This window comes from Ochlerotatus camptorhynchus, unplaced genomic scaffold (genome assembly GCF_037179485.1).
Source record: "Ochlerotatus camptorhynchus isolate MF236.1 unplaced genomic scaffold, CSIRO-AGI_Acam_v1.1 ptg000077l, whole genome shotgun sequence".
Classification (NCBI taxonomy): Eukaryota; Metazoa; Arthropoda; class Insecta; order Diptera; family Culicidae; genus Ochlerotatus; species Ochlerotatus camptorhynchus.
The window spans coordinates 10247172-10262991 of NW_027040567.1; the positions used below are offsets into that span (position 1 = coordinate 10247172).

At 38.1% G+C, this 15820-nt stretch overlaps 1 protein-coding gene across 2 annotated transcripts in view; it reads left to right on the forward strand.

Moving 5' to 3' along the window:
- The window catches only part of M6 (neuronal membrane glycoprotein M6), a 30939-nt gene extending 15425 nt beyond the window's left edge, over positions 1–15514 (forward strand). Inside the window, exons 1-4 of one of the 2 annotated variants that reach the window (XM_065217565.1) lie at positions 3186–3530; positions 13452–13611; positions 13684–13994; positions 14062–15514. In XM_065217565.1, the coding sequence (XP_065073637.1) occupies positions 3272–3530; positions 13452–13611; positions 13684–13994; positions 14062–14339 (1008 nt within the window). In that variant the 5' untranslated portion in view covers positions 3186–3271 and the 3' untranslated portion in view covers positions 14340–15514. Of the gene's footprint in view, positions 1–3185; positions 3531–13451; positions 13612–13683; positions 13995–14061 lie in introns of those variants that run through there. The other variant, XM_065217566.1, reaches the window with a different exon arrangement.
- Positions 15515–15820: the final 306 nt, after the last annotated feature.

Consider the following 15820-nt stretch of genomic DNA (forward strand, 5'->3'; position numbering starts at 1 on the left):
GTAGTTTCAAGCGAAACCCTAACCTCTCTCTCCGAGATGCCGCAAATAAGCTGGGTGTATCGTCTACAACCATGCATCGAGCCAAAAAACGAGCCGGACTATCGACTTACAAGAAGGTAGTGACTCCAAATCGCGATGATAAACAAAATACGACGGCCAAAGCGCGATCCCGGAGGCTGTACACGACGATGCTGACGAAGTTTGACTGCGTGGTAATGGACGACGAAACCTACGTCAAAGCCGACTACAAGCAGCTTCCGGGACAGGAGTTTTATACGGCAAAAGGAAGGGGAAAGGTAGCAGATGTTTTCAAGCACATGAAACTGTCAAAGTTCGCAAAGAAATATCTGGTTTGGCAAGCCATCTGTACCTGTGGCTTGAAAAGCAGCATTTTCATAGCTTCCGGGACTGTCAACCAAGAAATTTACGTGAAAGAGTGTTTGAATAAACGTCTGCTGCCTTTCCTGAAGAAACACGGTTGTTCCGTACTGTTTTGGCCGGATTTGGCATCTTGCCATTATGGCAAAAAGGCCATGGAGTGGTACGCCGCCAACAACGTGCAGGTGGTTCCCAAGGACAAGAACCCTCCCAACACGCCAGAGCTCCGCCCAATTGAGAAATACTGGGCTATTGTCAAGCGGAACCTAAAGAAGACCAAAAAACTGCTAAGGGCGAGCAGCAGTTCAAGGCAAACTGGCTTTCTGCGGCGAAGAAGGTGGACAAGGTGGCTGTACAAAATCTGATGGCAGGGGTCAAGCGTAAGGCCCGGCAATTCGGATTTGGAAAAGCGGAAGCCTAACTGAATATTTTTCCTGAATTTTATACTAATTGAACTTGAAAAAGAAATTTAATTTGATTTTTTAAATAAACGATTTCACCGATTTACACGCGTTTTCCCTTGACCAAATTTTGACCGTATCACCCTTTATCTCAACAAAAAAAAAATTAAAAATCGAAGGGGGGGTGTTTTGAGAAAATCAACGTTTTATGTTTTTTTTACTATGAATTAACTGACCTTTTTTCTTTCAGTGTATTTTTTTCTCAAAGAACATTCAATTACTAACAACTTCTTCTCAGATGTCATTTTGATCATCATTTTAATTTCAGATGTCATTTTGATCATACAATCAATTTTTGAATACGCCCTTTTCAAAAGTTACTCTTGAGAGAAAAAAAAAATATTCAGACGAAAAATGCAACCATTGGTAGCAAAGAACATCCCGCATAAACAATAACCATAAGAAGCGGCTAACCCCCACTTCGGGGTATCATCCCAACTTTATGTGGTATGGTATTACCATCTATGATATCGTTAGTGTATGGTACCCGTTTGTTAGGGATGTGACCAGTGTTTCATTCAAATCGGAAGGGGTCGAGGGAACCTTTCAAACTAAATTGATGCTGTCATGATTAGGGTTACCATATGGCATCCTGAAGGAGGACATGTCCTCCTTTTTCAATAATTTTTCTACATCCTCCTTTTGCCCGAAAATGTCCTCCTTTTTAATCCTTGTATTTTTGCCAGTAACAGATTCATAAAATTGTTTTCAAAGACCGTTGTTTGCAGAGCTTATTTGTTTAATTATGTCGCAACCTCATCTTATCTAGCAAATGCCATTAGATAGTAGGACTAAGAGTATACTGCAGCTGTCAACCCCCCTACATTTAGGCTGCGATCCATTTGGTGATTATTTTCGAGGTGTCAGTGAAAAATCATCAAATGGAACACAGTCTGTGTCCCATTTTTCTGAATGTTTACATAAATTTGATATTTCGAAAAAAAAGGTTCGAAAATCTCTCTGTTGTTGACCGTGTGATTTTCGAGGTGTTTGTCAAAATTGATTCCTAGGCTGCCAGAAATAATACCGGTACAATAGCATTCGAAGATTTTCTACCTGTAAAATTTAAGCTAAAATTCATCAAATGGAACACAGCCACACAGATTGAATTCAATTTGTGTTCGATTTTGACGTTCTGGTACTATGGTATTTTAGGTATTTTTTTGTTTAGGCCGCTACCATACTGAGAGCGAAGAGGCACGCGAATCGTGAAATCGAATGTAAGGAATAATATCAATAATAGGAACTCTTTTGTATAGAACGCTAAGCGCGCCTTTTCGCTCCTACTATGGCAGTGGCCTTTGAGTCCTATGCTGAATCAATTGTAAAATTAGCAGGTTGCTTAGATGTTCCATGAACATGGTAAAAATTGGGATGATTCTATGGCTGTAAAGCTGTAGTTTTCATGCAAATCAGTTAGACTAGATCATTTACAAGTATCAAAAATTTATTATGAAGGCATTTTTCAAAAATATAATGAGAAGATGAATTGAATTGGTAAATGCTACCATTTATGAACAATCTCAATTGAACCTTTGCAAATCATGAATTTTGAGATAGTGCACATATTATTAAAACGATTGATAAAAACTCAGTGTCCTCCTTTAATGTTAATAATGGGAATCATTGTCCTCCTTAATCTCCAAGCTTCAAATGAAATGTCCTCCTTTTCAAGTTTTTGATATGGTAACCCTAGTCATGATGCTTTCGGTTACTTCATAATGCTCCTCTGAAGACTTGCACTAGTTCATCGTCTAAATGTCATAAACTGTATTCGTTTTGCTTCACATTCCTGCGACAATGACGCGACATGACACCCTGAAATCAATGAAAACCCCGACTATACCCAATTGTGTAGACATCTCTCGTCGTGACTTACCGCTACCACCGAAACCGAAATTATTTCCAATGGGGAGAAAACGCTTTACACCTTTACAGCAATAATTTATCAACGAAGATCAGCTCCAAAACAAAAGAAAGCCCAAAAGAGATGCTATCAATTATAAAACCGAATCTCCAAATCTAGGTTAAAACTTAGGCCTATTTCTGCGCTCTCCCATGCAAGCAAGTCGTCGATTGATGATGATACGCTTTCTCGGTGTGCTGTTCATTTTTGCTTCCGTTCGTTTCGTTCATTCACATAACCTACCTGGCTGTCTGCGGGCGGGATTAATCACGACAACCACCGCACCACGTGCACGCGAACACTCTGTGACCACGACGACGAACAACACCATCGCATCGCATAACGGTCGTCGTCGTCGTCATCGTATACGGCATTGCTGAATGGAACTACCCCCAACGACACGACGACGAACACAGTCCGAACAGTGAGTGAATATTTATCGAAGAAGCAACAGGCTGCTGCTGGTGCTATTGGTGCTATTGCATTGGATAGTAATCGCCACCACGAAAACAGACCCACCGTAACGATGGGTTCGCGAAATCGAGTGCCTTCCCAGCAGATTCGGGACGACTTTCTGCTGGAGACCAACTTCGACGACGACGGAACACTAACCCGGGCCTACAATACGTTGAACAACGGAAACCAGAATGGGCAGAATAATGGTGCACGGGAATCCGGCCAGCCACTGCAGCAACGGGCACTTAGCCGAAGGAGCCTCACTTATCGGTCCAACTTATCAGTGGATCGCTACTCCGATAACACAATACACGGACGGCGTTCGAAAGGTTTGCATTTAGAATGTGTGTCTGTGTTTTGTGTTTTGACAGCGCATTAGTCACCTTTATTCTCGAGAAAGCACCCTAAACTTATACACTATCGATCGCCATATATTTGTCACATGCAACCAACTACTGCAGTTAGTAGTTTACTACATTATGCTTCGTTTGGCACACAATCCACCCGTGCATCATCATTCAGTGTCCTCTATCTATGTTATTATTTGCAACGCTCGGTGAAGCTTCATGTGATTTCAATTACATTCATCTGTATGTACTACTGTAATTAACCAGGGCTTGTTCGTCTTTTCTCTTCATGTGTTTTATCATCATATCCATGTTAACATAGAGGAACTGTTAGCTGTATAGCTGTTTGTATTCATGTTGTTGTTCACAGATCATTTGTTTTGTGATTGCATTTGGTTATTCGATTTCAGTTTCTTATCAAAGCGCTTCAGAAAATTGCAATCTTCAATTCGGTATTTTTTTTATCTAGCCTGATTGAATCTACTTAAGCAAGGTGTTAAAGGCTTTTGCTGGCATATTGTCAAATTTGCAACTCTTGCTGATTGTAGAGTGACAAAGTGATGCAAATGTAGTCGTTTTTAGTGCACCGAAAATATTTTCCATTTAGCTTCCATTGGATCAGCTCATGATTTTCATCCCATCACAAGATTGATGATGAAGAGCTTTTTGAGTGAGTTGATTTAGTTCCTTTTAATTCTGTTATAATTGCTTATTTTTTGACAGATGCTGGTAATGAGTACTTGGCACTGAAGAAGTCTGCAAGTAGTAGACGAAATACGCGTATCTGTTAAAAGATAAGCAATTATAACGGAATTTAAAGAAAATAAATCAACACACTCAAAAAGGGATTCCGTTAGGAGGTGTGTGCGTGTGTATTCCCTCTAACCCCCACTGGCCGGCAGTGTTATTAAGGAAGAACTCTCTCTACAATGTCATTGTAGACAGCTTTAGTCCGGGAGTTAGAAACTGATAGCTCTATTGCAGATCCAGCAACCCATTTCAGAATGTCTGGAGAGTCACGCCCATTCCGAGGTTGCTTTCACTTACAATAAGCCCGCATATATGGATTACCTTTATCAATTGCATATTAGTATTACGTACACACTTCCAGGTTCGAAATTTTTTTTTTTTTTTCAAACCTAGTGCATATTAAGTTTAATGTTGATGTTTAATTTATAAATAATAATAGGCTCGGTCTCACTATGTTCCGCTAATCTGCCGCCATTGATTGCTTCTTTTGGAATCCCTTGTACTTTTTCTCTAACGCTTCGTATTTCATTCCGCACTTCACCGGCAATTTCCTTCCGTAGATCGTCCTTGGTCGGTTCTGACATGATTCCGCCCGCCTTTTCCGGGTGTTTTCTTGTTTTCCTTGGGAGATAAATCCGCACTAATTTCCGTACCTGGTTCGATGTTGACTCTTCCTCGCAGGTTGGTGTGGTCGATCTCATGTCCACCATCTGTTACTGTATTGCCATCGTCATCTGGCATAAGGTTCGTGTCTTATAAGTCGTTGGTCCACCGAGCACTCGGAATGAGTTATTGAATCAATGTAGAGATTAGTATGAGGTGGAGTTATATCCAAAGTGCGAAAAGAGAATGAATGGAATACGAAAGGTATTAGTTTCAAGAAATGATAGTTTCATCAGATTTCCCAACTAAACATACTCAAGCAAAGTGAATAAATACAAGCTATATTGCGACTATATGGTTACTTGGGTACTCATATGGCCGTCAGAATGGTGCATCGGTTGCGAAGTGAAGTATTCCTGAACGTTACCTCAATGTTATATCACAGACAAACAGACACAACACATTGAACATTTATCATTGTAAACCCTATCGCTATCTGTCGTATACACAGGGCTGGTAGCGAGTCACTTTTTAGTGACTTGGTCACTTATTTCAATCCAGTCACTAAAAAGTCTCCTTTTTTAAGACCAAGTCACTTTTTCTTGTAATCAGTCACTATTTTCAACTTTTTTTAGCGTGAATTTATTTCAAGATTAGTCATTCTTTGCTTTGTGAAGTTTAAACGTCTTCCTCTGTCTACAGGATGTCTACTCAATTTTCTGAATAAAGTTATCTGAGTTTTCCAGGTTATTCCAGATTTTTTTTCCAGAACTTAACTTATCCAGACTTGTAATAAGAAAGCTATTTTTTAAATGCGTTCAAAATATGCCTTTTTTTGGTAGATCAAAAATAACAGCAATTGACCCAAACGTTTTTTAAGACATGGCAATCAGTTTTAAAGAAACAGATTTACAATCAAATCCATTGTAACGCTTACTTAATTTCTCACTTTAATAAAGTTATAAAAAAACCTACTTAATTTGAGTGAGTTCAAGATCTAAAAATATTTAATATCTTGAAGTTTCGTATTCCATGTACAAGTTCAAGATACTGCAAAACGATTTATGTCATGTTCATAATTAACTTTATGAAAGATTAAAGATCTTCATTGCAGTCCCGTTAGCTTTACAACAATTGTAGGAACTTTGGAGAAGTTCTGAGGAATGAAAGGAAATGCTGAGAATTTCAGTGAAGCTCTATAAACAAACTGCGGGAACATAAAGGAAGTTAACACGCTGAAAATATGGGAAACTTACTGTAAGGCTTAAGAACTTCAAAGCTGTTCTTTTAGCATCCGAAAATTTTCAGGAACTTTTATGAAGTTCCTAGAATGTCAGAAAACTACACAAGTGTCAAGCAAACTTGAAAAATATAGGAAACTTGGGGGGTACTTGTGCAATTTTTTAAGAAATTCTAAGCACCTCAGCAAACCTAGGTCTAGAGATCTTTGGGGAATTTCAGAACTTAAGAGCAGTTAACGTAACTTCAGTCCAGACTTTTGAAGCAGTTTAAAGATCTACTTATAATCGTATTTTTTTTTATATCTTTATTAAGGAAACTTTCAGCCCTGGGCTGGTTCGTCTCCGATCGTAAATTTAGAAAAATTCAGGATAGTTCCATGATATGCTGAAGAAAAAATCGAGAACCCTTAAGATGTTCCGAGAATTTCAGGTAAGGACAGAGACCTTCAGAGAATTTATGAAAACTTCAGAAATATTTCAGAGAATTTGAGGGAGAGAGGCATTTACGGAAATTCCATTTGTTGCCGATCAGAACCGAGATCTTTAATAGAATTGAGAGCTTAAGGGAAGCTTCGAGAATATCAAGAAAGATCATAGAATCATAGGGCAGTCCAAATAAATTCAAGGAAATTGTAAAAACCTTAAAGAAGTTTCGAGAAACTCAGGGAATTTCCGGAAACTTTAGCAAAGCTCCGAGAGAATTTCTGGAACGTGATAAAAATTACATGAATATCCAGAAAACGTGAGAGTATTTTAAGGGTATTATATCATGCAGATTTCAAGAACTTAAAAAATGCGAACATTGTGCTTAGTTGATTAGAGAACATCAATAAAGTTCCATTAATTAAAAAAATAGAAGGGTCTGTGCCAAGGGGCACGAACGAAAGCTTGACGTAGGACCACTAGTGGACGGAACAAATGTGAACATTTAGTTCTTTTAATTGATCAATCATCAATTATCTTTACTCTTTCCGTTTTTTATTTGTAAGCGTATCAAATTTATAGTATTTATTTCAAAGAGAAAGTTGATCCAAGAGACTGTAAACTTGAGTATTTCCGATTCATCTACCCGACTTTAAAAGGTGTAGGGGAATTTACGTATTCTCGTCAATCTAAGCAGCGTCTGCACTTCTACTAGCATTTTCTCAGCGTCACGCACATATATGATGTGTCTGTTTGTTTACATTCATCTGCTGCTTGCTTCTCTATCCATTCCAATCGACAGAATTTTTCAAAACGTTTTGAAAGCGTTTTTACAATGCTCCAAACTTCTCAGGTGAGTGTGACTATTGTCGGCAGTCTCTTTTTCTTCGGCAACCTTCCCATTAGAACTGCGTGTTAACCAGCTGTTCTATTATCGGCAACTCGAAATCAACCTCATTTTGTAGTGCGTATGCTTTATTTGAAGAAAAATGTAGCATTACTGGATTGCTCGATCGTTCAAATATAATCAGATTGAAGCTGAAAGGCTAAACAATCGTTTGGACACATTCAGGAAAGTGCGTTGATGGGAAAACATAGTGAAATTAACGTTTAAATTTTGGTTGCCGAAAACAGTCAATGGGTGCCGAAGACAACATTTACCCTATTTTGATTTTTTTTTTGTTATTTCAGAATTTTTAAGTTTTGTGCATTTTGGTATTCAAGAGTATTCAATTAATCCCTCACAGGATTTCCTTCCGAATTATATGGATGGGGCGGGGCCGAAAGTATCGTTTGTGCAGAATATGTAAAAAAGGAGGGACTTCGAGAGATTGAACTCCTGAGAGCTAATTTTCTCACAAATTTGATTTTATTGGCTTTCTGGGGACTGAATATACACCCAAAGCGAATTATTCCCACTTCTCTCAAATTCTACAACACTTCCTACCAGCGTGTTCTGGAAAATGGTCGGACGATGATTAATCTCACCAATACATTCGGGCCTACAATTCCACACCTTCTATAGAGACCAGGTTGAGCCTAGATAGCTAGCTGCTTGCGGGAACTGATGACCTTGACAAATGTCCAAATAATACTCTTAATAAATTTATGGTGGTCCTGAAAAGGACTGTTGTGTAGTGATGGTTGAGTAATGCTGAGCTGAGCACGACGAGCTACTGATTCCGATCCTAGCCTAGCGGTGGGACTTCTTTCTCCTTCTCTATGGTTGCTCATATGAGCTCTGCTGATCGCTGCTTGCAGGCAGCCTTTCGTTGTTGTTGTTGTTGTTGTTGTTGTTGTTGTTGTTGTTGTTGTTGTTGTTGTTGTTGTTGTTGTTGTTGTTGTTGTTGTTGTTGTTGTTGTTGTTGTTGTTGTTGTTGTTGTTGTTGTTGTTGTTGTTGTTGTTGTTGTTGTTGTTGTTGTTGTTGTTGTTGTTGTTGTTGTTGTTGTTGTTGTTGTTGTTGTTGTTGTTGTTGTTGTTGTTGTTGTTGTTGTTGTTGTTGTTGTTGTTGTTGTTGTTGTTGTTGTTGTTGTTGTTGTTGTTGTTGTTGTTGTTGTTGTTGTTGTTGTTGTTGTTGTTGTTGTTGTTGTTGTTGTTGTTGTTGTTGTTGTTGTTGTTGTTGTTGTTGTTGTTGTTGTTGTTGTTGTTGTTGTTGTTGTTGTTGTTGTTGTTGTTGTTGTTGTTGTTGTTGTTGTTGTTGTTGTTGTTGTTGTTGTTGTTGTTGTTGTTGTTGTTGTTGTTGTTGTTGTTGTTGTTGTTGTTGTTGTTGTTGTTGTTGTTGTTGTTGTTGTTGTTGTTGTTGTTGTTGTTGTTGTTGTTGTTGTTGTTGTTGTTGTTGTTGTTGTTGTTGTTGTTGTTGTTGTTGTTGTTGTTGTTGTTGTTGTTGTTGTTGTTGTTGTTGTTGTTGTTGTTGTTGTTGTTGTTGTTGTTGTTGTTGTTGTTGTTGTTGTTGTTGTTGTTGTTGTTGTTGTTGTTGTTGTTGTTGTTGTTGTTGTTGTTGTTGTTGTTGTTGTTGTTGTTGTTGTTGTTGTTGTTGTTGTTGTTGTTGTTGTTGTTGTTGTTGTTGTTGTTGTTGTTGTTGTTGTTGTTGTTGTTGTTGTTGTTGTTGTTGTTGTTGTTGTTGTTGTTGTTGTTGTTGTTGTTGTTGTTGTTGTTGTTGTTGTTGTTGTTGTTGTTGTTGTTGTTGTTGTTGTTGTTGTTGTTGTTGTTGTTGTTGTTGTTGTTGTTGTTGTTGTTGTTGTTGTTGTTGTTGTTGTTGTTGTTGTTGTTGTTGTTGTTGTTGTTGTTGTTGTTGTTGTTGTTGTTGTTGTTGTTGTTGTTGTTGTTGTTGTTGTTGTTGTTGTTGTTGTTGTTGTTGTTGTTGTTGTTGTTGTTGTTGTTGTTGTTGTTGTTGTTGTTGTTGTTGTTGAAAGCACTCCTGCTGCTGCTGCTGCTGGACTGGAAACCACCACTTACGGTGATTGGATGAGCACCGTTCAGTGGGACCGCATCAAATTCGATTTTTAAGTCTGTGTTAGGGAATGCGCTGTTTTCAGACATCTCACCATTGCAACAGTTGGACATTTGATATTTTTCAATAGTGACCTATTGATAATTAACTTAGTATTCATTTTAGCAGATTGGTAGATAAATTTCCAATCGTTTGGCTTGTTTAGAATTAAAATCTGTCTGATATTGGTCGAAACCTGACCTCTTTTCGTAATGCTGTGCATTTTGGTTTTTTTGAAATTGCGTGGATTCTATAGATCCTGTAGAGATCTATCTAGCCCTGATGTATGTGTTGGTAGAGGGGAAAAATGTAAACTTTGCGGGAGACGATGTCTTTTTCATTGTATACAGTGTGATAATTCAATAATCAATAAATTATCTCAACATTTAGTGGCAAACCATTCATAAATTTTGGTAACATACAAAAAATTCTATAATCCACATTAAATTTCATATGTAAGCGCCGATTGAAACAATCTTTTCGACGTCACTACAAGGGTGATTGATTAAACAACGAAAGAAACGAATCGTGCGGAATGAAAGCCGATGAAAAACTAATTGCACTAATATATTCAGGCCTACAATTCCACACTTTCTATAGACAGGTTGAGCCTTGATAGCTAGCTGCTTGCGGGAACTGATGACCTTGACCAATGTCCAAATAATACTCTTTAACAAATTTTTGGTGGCCCTGAAAAGGACCGTTGTGTAGTGATGGTTGAGTAATTCTGAGCTGGGTGTTCAACACGGATGAGGCTGTCGAGCTGTATGTCGTTTGGAGCGAGGGTGACATGCATGGCATAGATGACCGACCAGCAGCGACTCACGAAGAGCTGCTGATTCCGATCCATATGCATGTAGGTAATTGGTGGATTTGTTAGTTAATTCGACGCTTTTGGACAATGCTTAACATTTACCACTTTTTGAATAGCTTCTTGTTTAAAAAAAATCAACAGTCGGAAGCATTGTTATCGATGCGTAGCCTTATTTCTGATCGATTGGTGATAAAATTATTGAAATTGGACCAGGGGCAGCTGAGTTATTAACGTTCAAAATCATTCTTAATTTGTTACATGTTCCATTTTCGGTTTTCACAAAATGTACCCCCATATAGAAATCAAAGACGTAGTCCTACGTCAAAAAAAAATATGCGAGAACTTTTAGCAAGAAGCGATATCTTCAAATAACTCCTGAGAACGTCTAATTAATTTAGATATTTTTAGATAGTTCCATGATATTCAGCGAAGTTCCGAGTACTTCGAGGACGATCAGATAGCTTCAGTAATATAGTGACGATAATTTAAGCGCTGTTCCATGAACTTCAGAAAATTCTTGAGAACTTCAGTGAATATCATAGAACTAAGAGAAATGGCTCTAATGTTGGCCTATGGATCTAAGATTGGGCCCATCACTAAAAATCTGCTATTTATCGATTTTATCTAGATGAACGCGTCATTGGGACGGTACTAATGGATATGTTTGGTCACTATTGAAAATTTATTCGATTCCTAAATTTATGTATGGGCCCAAATTAGGGGCATTTAGGCCGACATTACATCCATTTTCCCTGTATTAATTATTTCGTTTTAATTCCATGAAAATTTCGGGAGCACAAACGTTCCAGAAATTTTGAAAAACTTCGAAAACTTCACAGAAGAACAGTGGTCTTCAGAAACATTTCGAGAACTTCTTAGAAATCTATGGAGCTTAAGGGGAGATCAGCGAACTTTTTTTATGAACCTTGGAAAAATGCGGGAGCTTTTGAAAGAAGTTTAGTAAGCTCCACAAATTGGAGGAATCTCAGGGGGAGTAGTTCCATTAGTTTCAGACAATTAGTGAGAAATTTAAAGCAGTTCAAAGATTTTCAGATAACTTCAGAGACGTTAAATTGAGTTAATTAAATTCAGCGCAGTACAACAAGCTTCATTAAAACTGCAAAAACTTTAGAGAAGTTTTGAGAATTTCAGAAAAGAACAGAAAACCTCCGAGCAGTTCTGTTAACATTAGAGAAGTCACATAAATTTTAAAGAAGTTTAGAGAACTTCAGCGAATTTTTAAACCTTTATAGGAGATCCATGATCATTAGAAAAATTTAGGAAACTTTATGAAGTTCTAAAATTTCAGGAAAGTTTAAGAATTTGATGAGAAGTATTTTGAGTATCAGACTAGTTTCTCAAACTACAAAAGAACTTGAAGGTAGTTTCATTAACTTCAGGAAAAAATTAGAAACTTTCAAATAGTTCTGAAGAATTCAGAATAGTTCATTCCATATTCAACGGAGATTTCCATTGAAATATTCCCAAAAAATTTGATGAAGCTATCCTCTGAATTCATTTTTTTTTAAGTTTTCCTCGGAATAACCTTGAAATTATCCACAATAAGAAACCCTCCGAATTTTCATTGAATTGAATTCATTTTAGATTTCCTTTTGAATCTCACTCCTTCCCTTGGCATTCTACTCACATTGAAAGTCTCATAAGAATTCATTGGCATTTCTCCTCACAAATTCCTTAGATTTCTTCTCATAATTTGTTTGGCAAGCTCTCCTGAATTTATTTTCCAAATTCCTTTGAAGATGTCCTGGAGTTATTTTCATATTTAATTGTATTGATATTTTCAAAAAAAATCCAAGGACTTGTGTTCCGGATTCATTTTCTCTCCTAATATTTATGAAATTATCCTCAGAATGCCATTGGATTTTTCCTCTGAAGTTCACAGGAGTTGTGCTCCTCAGAAATGCCTAAGAGTTTTCATTAAAATTTACTTTTAACTCAATTCAGGGTTTCTCGAAATTCTACTCAAAACTATCAGGATTCACATAAAATTTAAAATTCCTCAGAACTACCTTGAAAGCAGATTGCATTTGATGTTTTTATGAAAGATTTTTTTCCTTAGAACTCCCTTGGAATGAGGTTCTTAGAAATTATAATAAAATTCCACGAGCCTTTAAAACTGTGCATGGAATTTGACTCCAGATTCTTGAAAATTTCTTGAAGTATTATAGCTTTTGAGTCCAGAACTAGTTCAAATTTAAAATTTCTAGGAAATATGCATGTTCCAAAACCCAAAAAAAAAACATTTCAAGCCTTTGTTCTTATTTTTCTTCTTCTTTAAAATATCCTTAGTAAGAAAATTATTAAATTCTCTGAGACTTACAATTTCCCGAGGATTCCCGGTTTCCTTAGTAGACACCCTGCCATCATAACGACTACTTTTTTTTCTCTTAGGTCACTTTTTAGTCACTATTTTAACAACTATAAATCAATATTTGGTCACTTATTTCTTCAACATGGTCACTAAAAACACTATTTTTGACAGCAGTGATCGCTACCAGCCCTGTATACGCTGTGATGGGCAATACACTCAACAGATGGCTGTAGTGTGTAAACTAAACGTCAACTACTATCAACAAAGAAACATTCAAATTGACCGTTAAAGCGATTTCGATGAACATCTGAAGCATGTTATGTCTGCTTGTCTGTGACCTTCACTATCGCAACTCCGCATTCTCTCATACTCGAAATGTGCCACGACCAAATTGGCACAACGACGCCCTACGCTCTCTGACCAAAAAAAAGAACCATTTGTATGCTTTTATTTTTTTAACTGACTTTTTTATAAAAAAAAACTTAGCATTTGTTTACAATCATTACACGAAATACCAAACGATACAGCTATTATACTCCGCACACCATTATCATTCTGCTCCTGCTATTTCGTAGCTCATGTTGAATAAGACGTTCTTCCATTAATACTTTACAACCACTCTGCAATTCAACCAGCACTTGGTCTCACTTGTCGATCGGAAAACCCGCCATTTTCGTAGCACTTCAAATTAGCTTGCCGGATAGCATCGAACTAATTCCCACATCTCTTCACCCCGTTCTATTTCAACAGGAGACTGCTGTAAGTCATGCATGACCCGGATACCGTACGCTACGCTGATAGCGACGGTCATGTGCCTTATCGGAGTGGCCATCTTCTGCGGGACGATGTACCGCGGTACCTCGCTTGCCATCATCATGCTCGATCAGGTCTTTCATCTGCGACTTTTGTGGTAAGTCTCCTTCTCTGTGGCGATGCATCCGTCAATTGTGATTAATTTGTGTGTGTTTTTTTTTTCCACCAGGATTGAGGCAGTTCAAATGATCTTCGTGGTGATCGGTGCATCGATGGCCGCTCTGGGGTTAATGATTCTGTTTGTTGGCTTCCTGGCGACAGGAGCCACCCGGTACAAGGTCTACCGGGCTTGGGGTTCCCGCGTCGGTGGACGTATCTCCTGTGCAGTGTTCATGGGAATCACGTACCTGCTGAAGATCGTGTGGATTGTGATTCTGTGCTTCCTTAGCATTGTGACGTTTGTATTTACAGTCTTTTGGAACATGTGCGAGAATCCAAACGTGCAGTCGCATCGGAACTGTATCGATTTGACGCAATTTTGTAAGTTCTATGAAACAGTGTATTTAGCTCAGAATGGGGGTGTTAATGAGTTCGATAATATTTGCAGATTTCATGTTCCCAGCCGGGGTTAAACAAGAGGACATGAACATTTGCGAGCAGAGTAAGGTGAAGGCCTTCTGCAAGGATGGCGTGGAAAAGTGCGAAATCATGTTCATCCTGGCCACCGTCAGCTGCCTGCTGATCATTCTGAGCTTTGTGCACTATCTGATGTGCCTTGCGGCCAACTATGCGCACATTCGGGACCACGAAAAGTTCCAGGAACTGCAGGAGATCCAGAATCTGACCGAGATGGAGTACACGGCTTCGTCCAAGGATCGGTTCTAGGATACGGCCCAGGAGATTTATATTGAGCACAGCGCCTGATGTCGATTTGGCGCTGCTTCACGACCAGCTTACGTTTAAGTTTACGTAAAACCAGCTTCCTTTCCCGGGAGCTGGTAGCCTTTAAGTTGATCTTATCTGTTTACCGCCTCCGTGGTAAGTCTTTCTATAGATTTAATTTGTTTTCGGATCGCCTGTTTTCTCAAACGAAATTTTGAGACTATTGATTTGTCGCTGACCAACCTGCATAAGTTTATCCGTCCGTTTGGGAGGTACAATAGGGTACCTTCTTTTATCATCGCAATCATTCCATACTTTATTACTGGCCCCTGCTCAATATAGGTACTCCTGGATTCATAATTAAGTGTACGACGTTACAATTTCCTAATACATGAGTGGTTTGATATCTCGAGAACTCCCAGTGATTGCGCGAAGTTCTTAAATTTCCAATTTGTTCGCTCATTTGGTTGTTTCTAAATGTAAGATTCATTAAATATTATGTAAATTATCCTTAATCAATTGGACATGGTAAGCAAAGCATGTTGAGAACTTTGTAAATTTGAAATAATTATTAATCTAAAAATTCAGCAGAACGCATTTTTTTCGATTCGTTTATTTGCTCAAATGCTTTTCCCTACGAAGTAAATCTATTACATACTAACGATGGAAATTTAAGAATCTCGTTCAATAGGGTAGTTCAGACCAAAACCATTCACATACGTTAAAACGAACAATCAAAGAGCATAAAAAGAGACATCATACGAAGAGCACAAATAATATTCGCGCATACTATAAATGCTGACTTTCCGCTAGAGAAAAAAAAGACCAATAAGGCTGACAATAAAACAACATTTTTCATCATAACCGTTTTGCATCCTGGTTACCAGAACAAGCCCTCAAAGAAAAAATATGTTTACGAAATGGTTGTCGTAGAACGAAACGGAACACGACTTTTTTAACTGACAACCCCGCATCCTGTAGAAACAGATATAGTACATCCGACACAACTGGAAACATATCTTCTTAAAATCAGAACAAACGACCCATACAAAGCCCTACATACCCGAATACAATTTGCCCGACCTCTCTGACACCGTGTGATATCGTAGAAACCGCAGAAGATAGTGAAATGGAAAGGACTATATTTTTGTAGTTTGATCATGCGTGAAAAGCGAGTACAAGTTATAGAGCAGTATTTTTGCTAGAGATCCATCCCGTGAACCCGCGCCCCCGGAACCGAAGTGAATCTATTTATAGAAAAGCACAACAATATGATTGTATGAATGAGCACACTAGAGCAACAGTAGATAGTGGAATCAGAACCGGCATGGCAAACATTTAGTAATAATCATCCATACCGTACTAAGGACGTGCGTAGTTTTTGCCTGTATATTTACAGCTTTTTGAACGTAATTTTAAGTCACCCAATCGTAGATGTGTACAATCCCCCGGAAACAATCATCCAACTCTCTCCATCATGATCA